General features: G+C 61.1%; 3 protein-coding genes across 5 annotated transcripts in view; all 3 read right to left on the reverse strand.

The window, feature by feature from the left end:
• Positions 1-919, reverse strand: part of NHEJ1 (non-homologous end joining factor 1) — a 48,159-nt gene extending 47,240 nt beyond the window's left edge. The window contains exon 1 of the mRNA XM_075710974.1: positions 905-919. The gene's annotated coding sequence lies outside the window, so the exon portion shown is untranslated. The remainder of the gene's footprint in view (positions 1-904) is intronic.
• On the reverse strand, positions 375-4,907 carry SLC23A3 (solute carrier family 23 member 3). Its single transcript, XM_075710973.1, has 12 exons — positions 4,794-4,907; positions 4,372-4,532; positions 3,766-3,860; positions 3,358-3,431; positions 2,858-3,039; positions 2,585-2,708; positions 2,086-2,233; positions 1,752-2,005; positions 1,444-1,549; positions 1,201-1,368; positions 905-1,000; positions 375-721 (listed from the first exon to the last, which is right to left on the reverse strand). Exons 1-12 carry the CDS (start codon positions 4,899-4,901, stop codon positions 375-377), a joined length of 1,863 nt encoding a protein of 620 aa, XP_075567088.1. The 5' UTR covers positions 4,902-4,907.
• On the reverse strand, positions 4,807-12,724 carry CNPPD1 (cyclin Pas1/PHO80 domain containing 1). Of its 3 annotated transcripts, XR_012831071.1 has the most exons (10): positions 12,656-12,724; positions 12,300-12,402; positions 9,581-9,662; positions 8,873-8,993; positions 8,648-8,776; positions 8,409-8,470; positions 8,036-8,153; positions 6,695-7,513; positions 5,972-6,051; positions 4,807-4,835 (listed from the first exon to the last, which is right to left on the reverse strand). XR_012831071.1 is itself a non-coding variant. In XM_075710971.1 (8 exons), the coding sequence occupies exons 1-8, from the start codon at positions 12,722-12,724 to the stop codon at positions 6,881-6,883; spliced, it is 1,317 nt and encodes a 438-aa protein (XP_075567086.1). In that variant the 3' UTR covers positions 6,654-6,880. The 3 variants fall into 3 exon arrangements, 1 of the variants encoding a protein (XP_075567086.1); XR_012831070.1 differs by lacking the exon at positions 4,807-4,835 and having other exon boundaries at positions 5,503-6,051; XM_075710971.1 differs by lacking the exons at positions 4,807-4,835; positions 5,972-6,051 and having other exon boundaries at positions 6,654-7,513.
• Between the last annotated feature and the right edge of the window lie 391 nt (positions 12,725-13,115).

Below are 13,115 nucleotides of genomic sequence, written 5' to 3' on the forward strand. Positions count from 1 at the left end.
GTGCCAGCAGGTGAGCAGAGCCCAGGGCGACAGCCCTTTGGGGCTGGACAAAGCACTGAGCCCTTCCCCAGCCGCTTCCACGGGGTGATGGTGGGCTTTAGGGGTATCCACAGCCCCAGCTACAGTGGCACCAGGGGAGGGTAGGCTGGCATCTCCCAGGCAAATCCTGGCTGGAAAGGAAACCCCTGGAAAGGACAAAGGTGGTTGAAGGTTTTTATAGCTTTCTCCCAAGCAGGGAAATGAGGTTCATGCTGGGAGTGTGGAAGCGCAAGTCCCTCCAGTCCACATGGGCTTCAGAAACGAGGACCAAAGTGGCCTGCAAGCTGCCTTGGGGGCACAGCCCCAGTCACCATGAGGTGTCCCTGCTCTGCAGGTCAGGCCACAGTGTGCCATGTGGGCATCTCTGTCTCACTTGGCCTCCTGGCTGGCTGCAGCTCCCCTGAGCCGGGTTTGGGGAGCAGGTGTGTCCCTTCTCCTGGTGCAGCAGTCCCCTCCTCGGCAGCATGGCTGCCCTCCTCCTCCTCTTCCTTCTCCTCCTTGCTCCCTGGACAGAGGAAGCAGCAGGGGAAGGCTTTGCAGGAGGATGGCAGCAGCCTCCTCAGCCTGGCAGGGAGCCCATAGGCCTGGCCAGCTTCATCCCTCTCTCCATGGGGACGGCGATCGCCTGCCCTGGCTTTCTGCGGCGCCAACTCAGAGAGCAGCCCTCGCTCCTCCTGGGTTCCTGCAACCAGGGTGGTGGGCAGTGAGATGGGAGCCCCTTTCTCTGGCTGCACCCTCCCAGCCCACACCAGCCTCGGGACCCCCAGCTGCCTGGAGGCAGAGCCAGTGGTTCAGGGACAGTCCCATGGCCAGATCCAGCCCTCGGAGCAGGGATTCATGCAGACATGCTGTAGCATCCCCTCACCTGAGACCGTGTTCTCCAGGAAAAATGACAAGAAGCCAGTTAAGAAGATGGGCACCATGAGCAGGGAGAGGAAGAGGAGGTCCAGGGGCACCCAGCCTGCAGAGACAGCACCAGAATCACCTGGAACATCCCAGCTCAGCAGCAAGGAAGGGGCAGGAGCTGCTGCAGCAGATCCAGGGGTTGGAGAGAGCTGTCTGCTGCTGTCCTGGGAGGCTGGGGCAGCTCACATCAGAGATGTGTGGCCACCATGCCACAGGACCCGAGGCTTTGCCTTGCCCAAGGAATATCCCTGCTACCTGTGGCCAGGTGAGCTGGAGCAGCGCTGAGCCACCGTGGCACCAGTAGTGCCATGAACATGGCAAAGCCAACGATGAAGATGTTCCTCCCCGAGTCAATATCTGCATACTGGAAGTAGGAGATCCCCGTGCCCACAGCCACGGCGTAGGTGACGCAGAGCACCCCCCCTGCAAGGGCCAGAAGTCAGGCAGTGCCAGGCACGCTGCAGGCACCCCGGTGCAGGGGAGGGGAAGGGCACCCACCGTGAACTGCCAGTGGGATGTGGGTGAGGAGCCCTGCCAGCCTCGGGGACATGCCCAGCACCACGCACACCAGTGCGCTTACTTGCACTGAGGGGCGAGAGCCAGCCTGGCAGAAAGGACAGGAATATGAGGATTAGGAGTGTCACCCCCCCCCCCCGTGTACCCCCATCCTGCCATACAGACCTGCCTTTCACCCCCAGCACTGGCTCAGTGACAGCCCATGTGCCACAGATGCCCCACACCTACTGCTCCATTCCTTCCCCCTCCCCATCGCTTGCTGGCTTTCCCCCGCCCCAGCCTGGGCGTACCTGCGTGAGGCCAGCAGCGCAGGCGTTGGGGATGCTGGCAGCTGTGCCCCCTGGGGTGCCCAGCAGCCCTGCCAGGAGGCTGCCCAGCCCTTCCATGCAGAGCCCCCGGTTGCAGGCATGGGGGGGCAGGCGGGGGGCTCGCAGCAGCCTCCCACACAGCACGTAGCAGCCCACCGAGTTCATGCTGCAACCGATGGCCATGGCAATGCCCGCTGCCAGTGCCCGAGGGGTGAGCAGCGGCCACCCCCACTCGCCTGCAGCAGAGGGAGAGGGGACGGGTGACAGAGGCCCTTGCTGAGGGCAGATGGCTGCACCCAGCCCTGCCACCCCCCACCTGCATAGGGGATGCGGAGCCAAGGTGCATGGAAGGTGCTGTTGGCCCAGGACAGCTGTGCCATGGCCAGGTCCAGCGATTCCCAGGGGACGTGGAGATGGCTGAGGATGGCACAAACAATGCAGACACCAGCAAATGGGAGCAGTACCTGTAAGGCAGCAAGGGGAACCTCAGCAGGGAATTCTCCTCCCCTGGCCAGCACCCCACTTGCTGTGCCCCAGACAACAGGCTCTTGTCCTGTCACTTCCCAAGGAGCCATGCCACATCTCCCCTTAGCTCCACAGGGAGCATGCCAGGCTCTGTTGCTCCAACACCCTTGAGCACAGGTCCCCTGTGCTCCCCCAGCAGCACCCACACCCCAGGAGCTGCACTAGGACTTCGCCCTGCCTCTGCTCCCAGCACCCAGCTCTGCTCCAGGCCCACTAACCCCGCACCGAAGCCAGGCTTGGAGAGAAGCCTGGGTGCAGCAGAGGGGGCAGGGGCAGACAAGCCATGGTACCGAGAATGTGCGCAGGGTGGGGACAGGTGGCTCCATGGAGCCCCTCTGAGCCTGGGGCCAGGTGCAGAAGGGCAGGCGGCAGGACCCCAGGTGCTGGGAGAAGGTGACAGTGAGGAGCACAAGCCTAGGAGAAGGAACATAGGTCACCATGCAGCATCGCAGCAATGGGGCCCCAAATGCATGTGATGCACCACAAGGATGCCCCATTCCTGTCCCCGTGGGGAAGCAAAGCCCCAGGGGCTGCACACTGGCATGGCCCCCAGGCTCACATACAGCAGAGCTACCCCCCAGTTAGTGGAGCAGAAGAAAGCGGCCTCCTTGTACGCAGACAGCCCGATGATGGAGAGGCTGGGGGCCAGGACCATGGGCCCGCAGTGCTGGGCTGCCCACCCACACATGCCGGACACTCCCAGCACCAGCTGAACCAGCCCAGAGACCAGCACGGCTCCAGAGACCTGTGGGAGGAAAGGATGGGACCCGTGGGGCAGGATACATGGAAAGCAGCCCAACACCCCGTCTTGGCCACACTCCCACCTCCCCAGTAGCATCACCCATTCCCTGTGCTCCAGCTGTGCTCCGCTCACCCCAAGCCCAGGAGAACACGTGCACCATGACCTCTGTTGCCTTTGCATGTTCCCTTGTGTCCCCCCCTTATTCGTGGCAATCCCCAGGAGGGCTAGAAATGCGACCAGGGGAGCAGGGATGCAGGTGACAACTGGGGTGCTGCTGGAGCAGGAGGACGGGGACCCCCAGCCCAGCACAGGAGCACCCACCTCTCGCAGCGAGGCAGCCCAGCTCCCTGTGATGGTGCAGTGCGGTGCAGGGCACACGCTGGCCACGGCTGTGCCTGAAAGGGAATTTCGGAGGGACATTATGAGTATGTATGCTGGGTTCCTGGAGCTGGGTCCAAGAGCACGCAGCATGGAGGCTGCTGGCTGGAGAAGGGCCAGCGTGCCAGCATCCGCATCCCCATAAGCCCTGACCCTGGGGAGATGACCAGATGTGTTGTGGGTGCACTCAGATGAGTAGGGTGCTGTGCACCATCACCAGGGGGGCCAGGAGGCAGGATCCCTTGCTACCCCTCATCCCTACCCCCTGTGCTAGGCATCTCATCACTGCCATTCCCCTGGCACCGGCATGGCCCAGGCCCCATGGGATGCGGGCTCCAGGGCTGTGCTCACCGTTCCTGTCTGTGCTGGCACCAAGGGACAGGTGGGAGCTCAGCACCATGGCAGGGACCAGGTACTCGAAGGATGGGATCTGAACCAGCGGCAGCCTGGGGAAGGGGACAGCAAGGGCGTGTTAGGGAGGAAAGACAGGGCAGGGCTGCTCCCAAAGCCCTGGCTGCCAGAGGAGCAAGGGATGGGAAGGGAAGGAGATGAGAACCCAAAGCGGCAGGAGGTCACCCCATATCCCAAATGTGCCCTAGCTCATCCCAAGTGGCAGCACATGGGCTGTGCACAGAGGTCAGGGGCTTTGCCAAAGCACACACCCAGCCCTCCCGTGGGGTGTGGGCAGCACAGGCACCGGATGGTCTGGAGGAGCCGCATATGATGCCGGAGCAAGGCAGCGAGGAGCTAGAGGGAAAGCACCGCAGTTTTGCTAGAGGGCCATGTGAGAGGAGGATGCAGCGTGCGGAGATGCAGGGCAAGGGGTTGTCCTCGTGCCCCCTTCCACCTCCAGCAAAGCCTGTCTTCCCACAGCCTAGGAGGGGGCAGAGACGTGTCCTGCCATGGTGTCCCCCTCCTCCTGGCAACAGCTGCAGCCCCTTCGCCCCCTTTGCTCACCGGCTCCCCAGGGTGGTCTGCAGCACTGTGGAGATGCCACAGGCAAAGAGGCTGCGTGCCAGCAGCTCGCTGGTAGCCTGGGCGTGGGGCGGCTCCTCAGGCAGGGTGGGCAGCAGGAGGAGGTGGAAGATGCAGAGCAAGGAGGCCTGCACGGCCAGGTGCTGTGCAGGGAAGAGAGGGGGTGGTCGCGACTCCCTGTGGCACCCAGAGCTGCAGCCCCTCGTGCCCGGCCCCCCCGACTGGTTGCATGCTCACTGACACCCCCCAGCCAGTGCCCACCACTGCCCACTCCCCTCCCAGCACACCCTGGCCAGAGCCCCACGCACCCATTGCCTGGCAGGATGTGGCCCCTACCCCACAAGGGTCCCAGCCCTCTCCCCATCACCCCACCTCTCTGGCTGCTCACCGTGGTCCCCCCTTACCTGAAGGGCTAAGCAACAACTCAGCATCCAGGAGCACATCTTCTGCAGGGAGCAGGATGGGAGCACAGGGTTTCTGGCACCAGGCGCACCACAGTGGCCCCCATTCATGCTGCTGCCTCCCCACGCCACTCCCGGATTGCGATGCAGAGGGGGTGGGCAGGCTCCTAAACGCCCCCCCCCCCCCCCCCCCCCCCCAGCCCCTGTGAGCTCCTCACAGCCCACACACAGCTGAACTTCTACCTTCTGCAGGAGCTGCCCCAGGGTTAGCCATTAACTTGAGTTGGTGAGTAACCTGCCCTTGCGGCCAGGAATGCAAGCATCACCCCAAGCTGTCACCACAAGGGCCAGGTGACAGCCACCCATGGCCAGGACACCAGACACTGTTACAGTGCCAACTGCCCACAGCCCAGGTCCCACCCCTGCCTCTTGCAGTACACGGGGCAGGGACCGGGTGGGCCACAGCAGACACCTCTTCCTTCACGTACTTGGAGCATCCCCACCAACAGCATCCTCCAGCTCCAGCATGCCCTGCCCGTGCTTGCTCCTCCGCAGCACGGCATCCCCCTGCCCTCCTGGTCCAGCCCTTCCTCACTGTCAGGCCCCAAGGAGCTCATTAAAAGCTGCACAGCCCCACACCAGGCCCTGCCATTCCAGGCACTGTACCCATGCCAGGAGGGGCTCTGATAGGGGTCTATCATGTCCCCCATGCTCCTAGGAGAAGGGCACTGAATCCTGCTCCTGGACAAGAATGCCAGGGACAAGAGCTGCCTGCTTGGCCGGGAAGGCTCCCAAGGGCGCACAGGCAGGGGATGCTCACATTTTTGTCGCAGGGCAGAGGTGGCTGTGCCAGCAACCACAACGGTGACCCTGCCAAGCCCCTGCTGCTCGGGGCTCACTCATTAACTGGACAGACTTTGAAGAGCAAAGAGCAGTGGAGACCATGCATTCCCCACATTCCCAAGGATGGGGAACCTCCTCTCTCCTGCTGCCCCTGACTTCCCCAGGCACCAGACCCCACATCTCTCCTGTCCCCTATCACCAAAAAGCCTGGTCCCTCCTGAGCCCTGCAGGACAGGCCTCACTGCTCCTGGGCTCACTTGCCAGCACCTAGGATCCACTTTGCGCCCTGGTTCGGAGAGCAAGCACAGCTGCATCGATATGGCTCTGCAGTGGCTTACCCGTGCTGCCAGCACACAGCAGCTCAGCAGGACAAGGCAGGTGCACAGCAAGAACTACTTTTATTGCAAGAGATTTGCATCTACAAAAGAGTGAAAAACAGGTGTAAAATCCACAGTAAAAAGAAGGGGCATGATGAGCTGGGCTGGTCAGCAAGACAAGGTGCCTTCTCCCCGCCCCGAGGAGCAGTCAGGCCCTATTTGCTCACAGCCACAGCCAGCTGGAGTTTGGGATGGAGTCACAGAGCACCCCAGTTTCAAAGCACCCAACACAAGCAGGATAAGGAAGCTCAGCCTTAACCACACCTTTCCCTGGGGCACAGCCACACTGGGGTCCCCTCTCGATGTGACCCTTGCACCTCCTGAGAAGTGGCCTAGCACCCCCCAAGGGGAATTGCTGCTATGGCCAGCCAGCTTGGGCTGCTCGCTCTTCCCCTCCTTCTGCCTCCTCTCCCATCACCCACGCACCCCACCTTCACCCGGAGCACCCTGTTGTCCCCCCCAGGGTCACTGCCCCAGCCCCTCTACCCTGCACGCACAGCCCCAGCTTCCTACATCCCACAGACCACCTCTGCCCAGCACCACCAAGGGCCACCCACTCGCTGCAGGAAGAGGTACAACAGCCCCCCTTGCCCTAGCACCCCAGCCCAAGGGCACCCCATTTCTACCCCCCAGCTAATGGGTTCCCACCCCAGCACCCCAACAGCAAGCCAACTCTGCCCCAACCTGTCCCAGCAGCCCCCAAAGTGAAGGACACCCCTGCCCTGGGTGGCGGGACACAAATGCTGGTTTGGAAGTAACACAGGGGCCTCCAGCCCCACGCAGCCCCAGGGATCAAGGGTCCCAGAAGTGCAAGGAAGTGAGTTGTGCCACACTAGGAGGGAAGGGGAAAGGGGCTGCCGCCCCGTGCTCCTAGCTGGGAAAAATGAAGCTCTTGATTCTGCTGAGATCCATGGCAGTGTGCAAGGAGCACTGCCTCAGCCCCAGGGGGTCCAGCCAGTCCTTGCGGTTGGGGGCTGCATCCCATGTGGGGCCCGCACCAGCTGAGCAGGCATGGCAGTGGAGCGCCGAAGGAACCGGGAGCATGGCGAGTCCGAAGGGGCCAGGCTGGCCGGGGGCTGTGATGGGGGCAGTACGGTTAGATCTCTCACAGGCAGTGGGTACTCTCCGGAAGGGGCCTTGTGGGGGGCTCCTGTCTTGGGCTAGATCAGGTGCCTTAGGGTAAGACAGAGCCGTTATCACGCTGCCCCACAGGTAGAGTGCAGTCGCCGTGACACCCCCGCGACGTGGCTCCTCGGTCGTCTCGTTCTCCCCCAGGCAACGGGTGCTGCTGGCTGGAGAGACGTCGGGCAGCTTGGGCTGGGGCTGGTCAGAGGCTGGGGCTGGCTGGGCATCCAGCTGGCAGCCGCCCTCCTCAGGGAACAGCGCAGGCCGGGGGGCTGCAGGGCTGACACTCCTCATGCACACGGACCGGTGCACCACAGTGATGGAGGCAAAGACGGCAGCGAAGCCGGTCAGGTACACCACGCCCAGGAGACAGGCCAGCTGCAGAGAAGCTGATGGTTAGCCCAGACCCCCCAGCAGTCCCCCACAGCCAGCTGTGACCCAGCATGGCCACACATCGACCCAGCAGCCATGATGGCAAACGGCATGACCAGCACCGGGGGTGGATGCCAGGGAGCAGGCAGCCGCGCTGCTAACAGCAGGGGCACACAGCCCGTTCAAAGCAGGGCCTAAATACTACAAACCAAAATGCCCCAGCTAAAACCTAACAGTCCCTGTCTGAATCCCCAGTCAGCACCCGGTTCCCTCCATGCCACCACCATGATCTTGCATCAAGACTTGCGGGGCTGCGGCCCAGCACAGGGCACAGACTAACCCAGCACCAAGGCTGCAGTGCCTCAGGCAGCACAGCTGCAAATCAGCATCTTCTGGCTTCTGACAGCTTCCCTTTCCAATGGGGAATAAACCAAGCTGCTGCTCCTAGTGGAAAAGGACGTCCTGCTCCAAACCCATGGCCTGCTGGGCCCCACGTTCTTGCAAGTAGCTATTGCCCCATGACCTTACCTTCATCATTTGCTGGTAGAACTGGCCCAGCACATGCTGCCACATGGACTGCTCCATGAGGACACACAGATCCGTGTAGGTGAACCACCCACGCCACATGCCCTGCTTTTCTGCCACACTGTAGGGGGGGAAAAAAAAAAAAAAAAAAAAAAAGAACAATGGATGTGGCACGGACCTTCTCCACTGAAGAAGCTTCAGCCCAAGGAGGCTTAGAGAAGACCCTCCTCAAGTCTACGGAAGGGAGCTGCAGAGCCCAGCGAAGGCTCACAGGTACCCCAACCTCTTATTTCACTGCAGCAGGGCTAGCTCTGAGCAGGGGCAGAGCCAGGGCTGCAAGGTGGATGAAAGGCTCACCCCCACCCCACACACCTACCGTCCTTCCAGCCAGCTCAGCACTTCAAACAGCTCCCGGGGGTCTGTGTAGAGACTCCAGTCCTATAGGGACAGCAGTGAAAGGTCAGTGCAGTCAGGGCAGGCCACTCAGCACCCAGACACATCCTTCTCCATTCCTTCAAAGGAGTACGTTGGGGAAAAGCAGAAATCCAGTCTCCCCTTAACACCTCCTTTCCCCCAGTCTGTGAAATAGTTGGCTGCAGTGACAGCCCCACTTACAATGGCGCTCAGGAAGTTCATCTCCAGTGTGTTCATGGTCTGGACGTCCACCTTCCCTGCTGCTCCCCACTCATCGTTGAACACCTCCTCCTCCTCACCCTCATCATACAGGTACTTACTAGCAACCATCTAAAAGCAACACAAAGGACAGGATCTCAGTTCCCCCTGCACTCCTCCACGCCTCCCTCCAACCCAGTGACCGCCCCCCCAGCCCACACTGCTCACCATGGAGATCAGGAAGAGGTCTGAAGATGAGATCTGTTGGAGGTATTCAGGGTTCCGGTGCCGGAGTCTCTCAATGTAAACCAGTGCCAGCATCATGGAGCAGGGTGAGATGCAAGCTTCCCTGTCAGACAAGGCAAGAGTCAACCCGAAGGTTATTTGCATGCTACAAACATAGCAGTCACCACAGCACAACTTGGCTGCTCCCTCCCCATGTAGGTACTGGGGAGGTTTAGTAAATAGACAGCTAGATATGTCCCAGCTCTGTGCCAGCTGCCCTGAGCTGCAGCAAGGGAAAGTGCAGGGGATGCAGGATGGAGAGCAGAAAGCCCTGGCTCCTGTTCCCAGGCACAGCCAACTCTGAACTGGCAGCCCTGCCTACAGCCAGGCATGCTGCAGGGGCTTGGCTGCTGAGAGCAGAGCCAGGGTTCAGATCTGGCTGCCCAGCGAGCTGCAGATCCAGGCAGCACAGACTCCCAGTAACAAGAGCATCCCTGCACCCCAGGGAGCAGGACCAACCTGAGGTGGGCCTGGCTGTGTCAGGAAATCACTGTGCCTGCTGGCCTTGCCACCCACCCCCAGCTCCTCTTTGACACTAATCAGGCCTAAACACAAAGCCAGTGTTGGCCCAGGGGACAGCAGTGAGTCACAGGCAAGACCAGAGCTCCCAGTTCTGACACAGGACATGAAGGGACAGGTTTTGCTTCTTACCGAGATACATGAGACACATATTTCTTCTGGAGTCTGCGGATAGGGCTGGGAGCCACTTTCTGCAGCAACTCCACAGCAATATCTAGGACAGAAAAGCAGCAAAAGGGATTAGCCCCATATGGCACAGTCCACCCCCCACCCTTCCCTTTTTCCCCACAAGACCACTGAGCCTTGGTGCTTTAATTTAAACTATGAAGGTAGGACAGGCCTTATCAGAAGTCAGGGACGAGGGAGCAACAAACCAATGGGCAGGACAGCCAGACCAAAACAGGAGGAGGATGTGAGTGTCCAAGGCCCAGCAGCAGTGCCAGATCCAGATTAGCATGCCTGCGTCATAGGGAGTGCATGTGCATGACTGCATACCAGCAGTCAGCTGCACAGAGAGGCTCATACCATCCCCTCATGCTTCAAAACCTCAGGCAGCCCTTTTGGAGGCTTTCTAGGACCTGATGTCAACATCAGGTCTCCCCAGTCCTTTGCTCCCCTCCAACCAGCATCCTCCTCCAGAGCTGGTCAGCACTCACCCAGCTTCCTCCCCACCACAGCCCTAGTGCCCCTGAGGTGATGATGGACAACATATTCACGTGAACAGGAGCCCGAAGACACTAACAGGGCATGGAAGCAGCAATATGGTATAACTGCAGCTCCTCATCTCAGCCCGTTTCCCCCCCACCCACAGACGTGCCTCTGCATTCAAGCACTGAAAAGGCCGGAGACTGACGGATGCTGGCAGATGGCTTCAGCAGCTCCTGTCTCACTTCTCAACACGATAGGACCAGCTGGGAGCATCCCAAACAGCACTACCATCTGGTGCTTGGCAAGAAGCGTTTGACAGGCAACTCCAGCTCCCTTTTGCTGCTGAGCCCTTGGCTGACAGAGTCAAGAGCAGAGCTCATCCCGGCAGCGTCACATTTCCAGCTCCCAGAGGAAACACCACCGCACAACCTCTTCTCTCCACACCCCTCCTTTCCATGTCTCTCTAGCAACTAAGAGAACGGCTGCAGTCCCACAGGAATTATTTGCCTGAAAGCAGCCACCAAGCTCAGAAACACACTGCTTTAAGGGACCTCCTCAGGTCATTCAAGCAACACCACTGCTAGTATCCGCAGCCAGGCAGACACAGCCCCAGCCACCCCATCAGCAGCTCCCAACTTCTTGCACTGCTGCTGCTCTCTCTGCCCTGCTTGGCCACCCTTGTGCTGAGCAGGGGGACACACACCGGCAAACGCAGACAGCAGCAGGGCTCTGAGGGATCAGAAGCACATGCGATGCCCCCGACCTTGTCCCGACACCAAACTTAATCCTTCAGCCCACAAATCCAACCCATGACAACATGTCCTGCCCTAGAGGACATGGAGAACAGCTGATCACTGTCCCCATGTCACAGCCACAGCATGCTGAGGGTGGTCATGGTTCTTCCTTTCCAGGAAGAACAAACACACTTTTCAACCTCCTTCTCCTCAGCCAGCCCCACAATGCCTCCTGCAACTGCCCCCCAATGCCAAAGACCTTTTCCAACTCCTCCTGCTATCTGGACTCTCCCCACAATTGCCTCTATCTCATCTGAAGAGCAATGCCATAAACTCGCCAAGTAGCAATGGCACAGCTGTACCAAGACAGATGCCACAGCCCTAGCTCCCATTTTTTGACAGCCGCTGATAGCAGCTGGTGAAGGAAGGCTGTAAGAGCAGATAAGCTCGCAGTGATGTTCTCTGCGCATTGTTCCTGCCCCCAGCTGCTGGAGCCAAGGTGTTTCCTGGGTGCAAGACAGTCTTTATAGTTAATAGCCCTCAACAGTCTTCTTCCATGAATGTGCCCTTTGAACTTTCAACACTGGCAGCGTCCTGTGGAACAGTCCCATCTCGCACCCGGGTGTGATGCCAGCCCCAGAGATGAGCCACGCGCCTCCCTCGCACCGCCCGTGGTGGAACTCGTGACTCCCAGCAGCAAGCACCCAGGCAGCTGGCTACCCTGCCTGGCCCTGCTCCGTCACCACGTGCCCAGTATCCTCCCCCTCCTTGCTGAGGTAAGTCACACGCAGCCTCTTGGCAACTTCAGACCGTTTCCCCAAAACTATCACAAGAGTTCTGAATGCAAGCACGCTTCCTCACCCGCCCAATGCCCCCTGCAAACTGTGTGAACATGCAGCTAATGGAACCACTAATGCAACTCCACTGTGAAGGCCCTCCAGCAAACCACTGCTTGCCCTTGACCACTCCTCTCCACCGTCACCTGCACCAGCTCCTCAGCCTCAACCCAGATGCGTCCTTCCACTCCCCCAAAAGACTGCTGAATCAACAGGAAAAAAGGGATGTGATCCAGACAAACACGCAGCAGGAATTTGTCCTCTTGCTGCTCACAACTAGAAGTTAAATAAACTCCCCAGTACCTTGCAGAACACAAGAAGTTGTCCAAGACACTTCTCGTCAGGGACGGGGACACAGCCTTCACTGCCAAGGAATACACACGCAACCTAAAGGAATCTGCACACCAGTGAGGTGCCAAAAATGCAGCAGTGGGCCAGACAAGGCAATAAAAGAGAGAGCAGGAGCCATAAGACTCTGGCACCCTGCCCGCTGTGCTGTGCACAGTGAGGATGGCTGGGCAGGGGTGGGATTTGGCGCTGGGGAGGGAGCGGGTGACTTGTTGGTCTCAGCCTCTGGGCTACTTCCAACCCCCTTGACTCAGCATTCCCATCTGGGGACACTCGGCAACCCACCTGCCACGGGGCTGGAGAGATTATCCAGGCTGCAGTCTTTGTCCCAGCCATAATAGAGCCGCTTCCGCACCCTCTCGCTCAGCTGCTGGTGCCTGGGCAGGAACTGCAGGCAGACAGGGGGGATGTGAGAACAGCCCCGAGCGCTCCCCATGCCGGGCTCTCAATCCAGCGTAGGGGTACGACGGGCCCGGCAGGGCCCCCAAGAGCTCAGCCAGGGGCCCCGGTGTGCGGTCACATGGGGGGGCTCTTCGGGACCCGGGTTTAAAGAGGGAACGCCCCAGGGGCCTGCGGAGGTGCGGGGTTGAGGTTGGGCCGGGGACAGCAGGCACCACCAGGGATGCCCCGGGGACGCTCACCGTGAACTCCTGGAAACCGCTGAGGGAGAAGGCGCCCTCCTCGTCCAGCAGCAGCCCGTCCAGCTCCATCCCGCCCGCCCCCGGGGCAGGGGCTGCTGGGTCCCCTCCGGCGGCGCCGGGCCGGCTCCGAGGCCTGATCCCCTCCGGTGGCCGACGGGCCCGCTCCGAGGGCTTAGGGCCGGTCCCCCCCCGGGGTGCCGAGCCGCGTCGAGGCCGAGGCCGGGTCCGGTGACCGGAGCGGAGGCCGCGGAGCCACAGCCAGGCCCAGCCCTGCCGCCCGCCTTCCTCTTCCGGTGCAGGGGGCGTGGCCCGCGGCGCGCTCACGCAGACGGCCCCGCCGCTCCCGCCCGCCTGGGCGCATGCGCGGCCCCTCCCGCCCCGTCGCGGCGCCGACCGCGCATGCGCGCGGCGCCTGCGGCCGCCGGTCCCCGTCAGGCGGAGCCGCCCGCCCGGGCCGGTG

This window comes from Pelecanus crispus, chromosome 5, assembly GCF_030463565.1.
Source record: "Pelecanus crispus isolate bPelCri1 chromosome 5, bPelCri1.pri, whole genome shotgun sequence".
NCBI classification, from domain to species: Eukaryota; Metazoa; Chordata; class Aves; order Pelecaniformes; family Pelecanidae; genus Pelecanus; species Pelecanus crispus.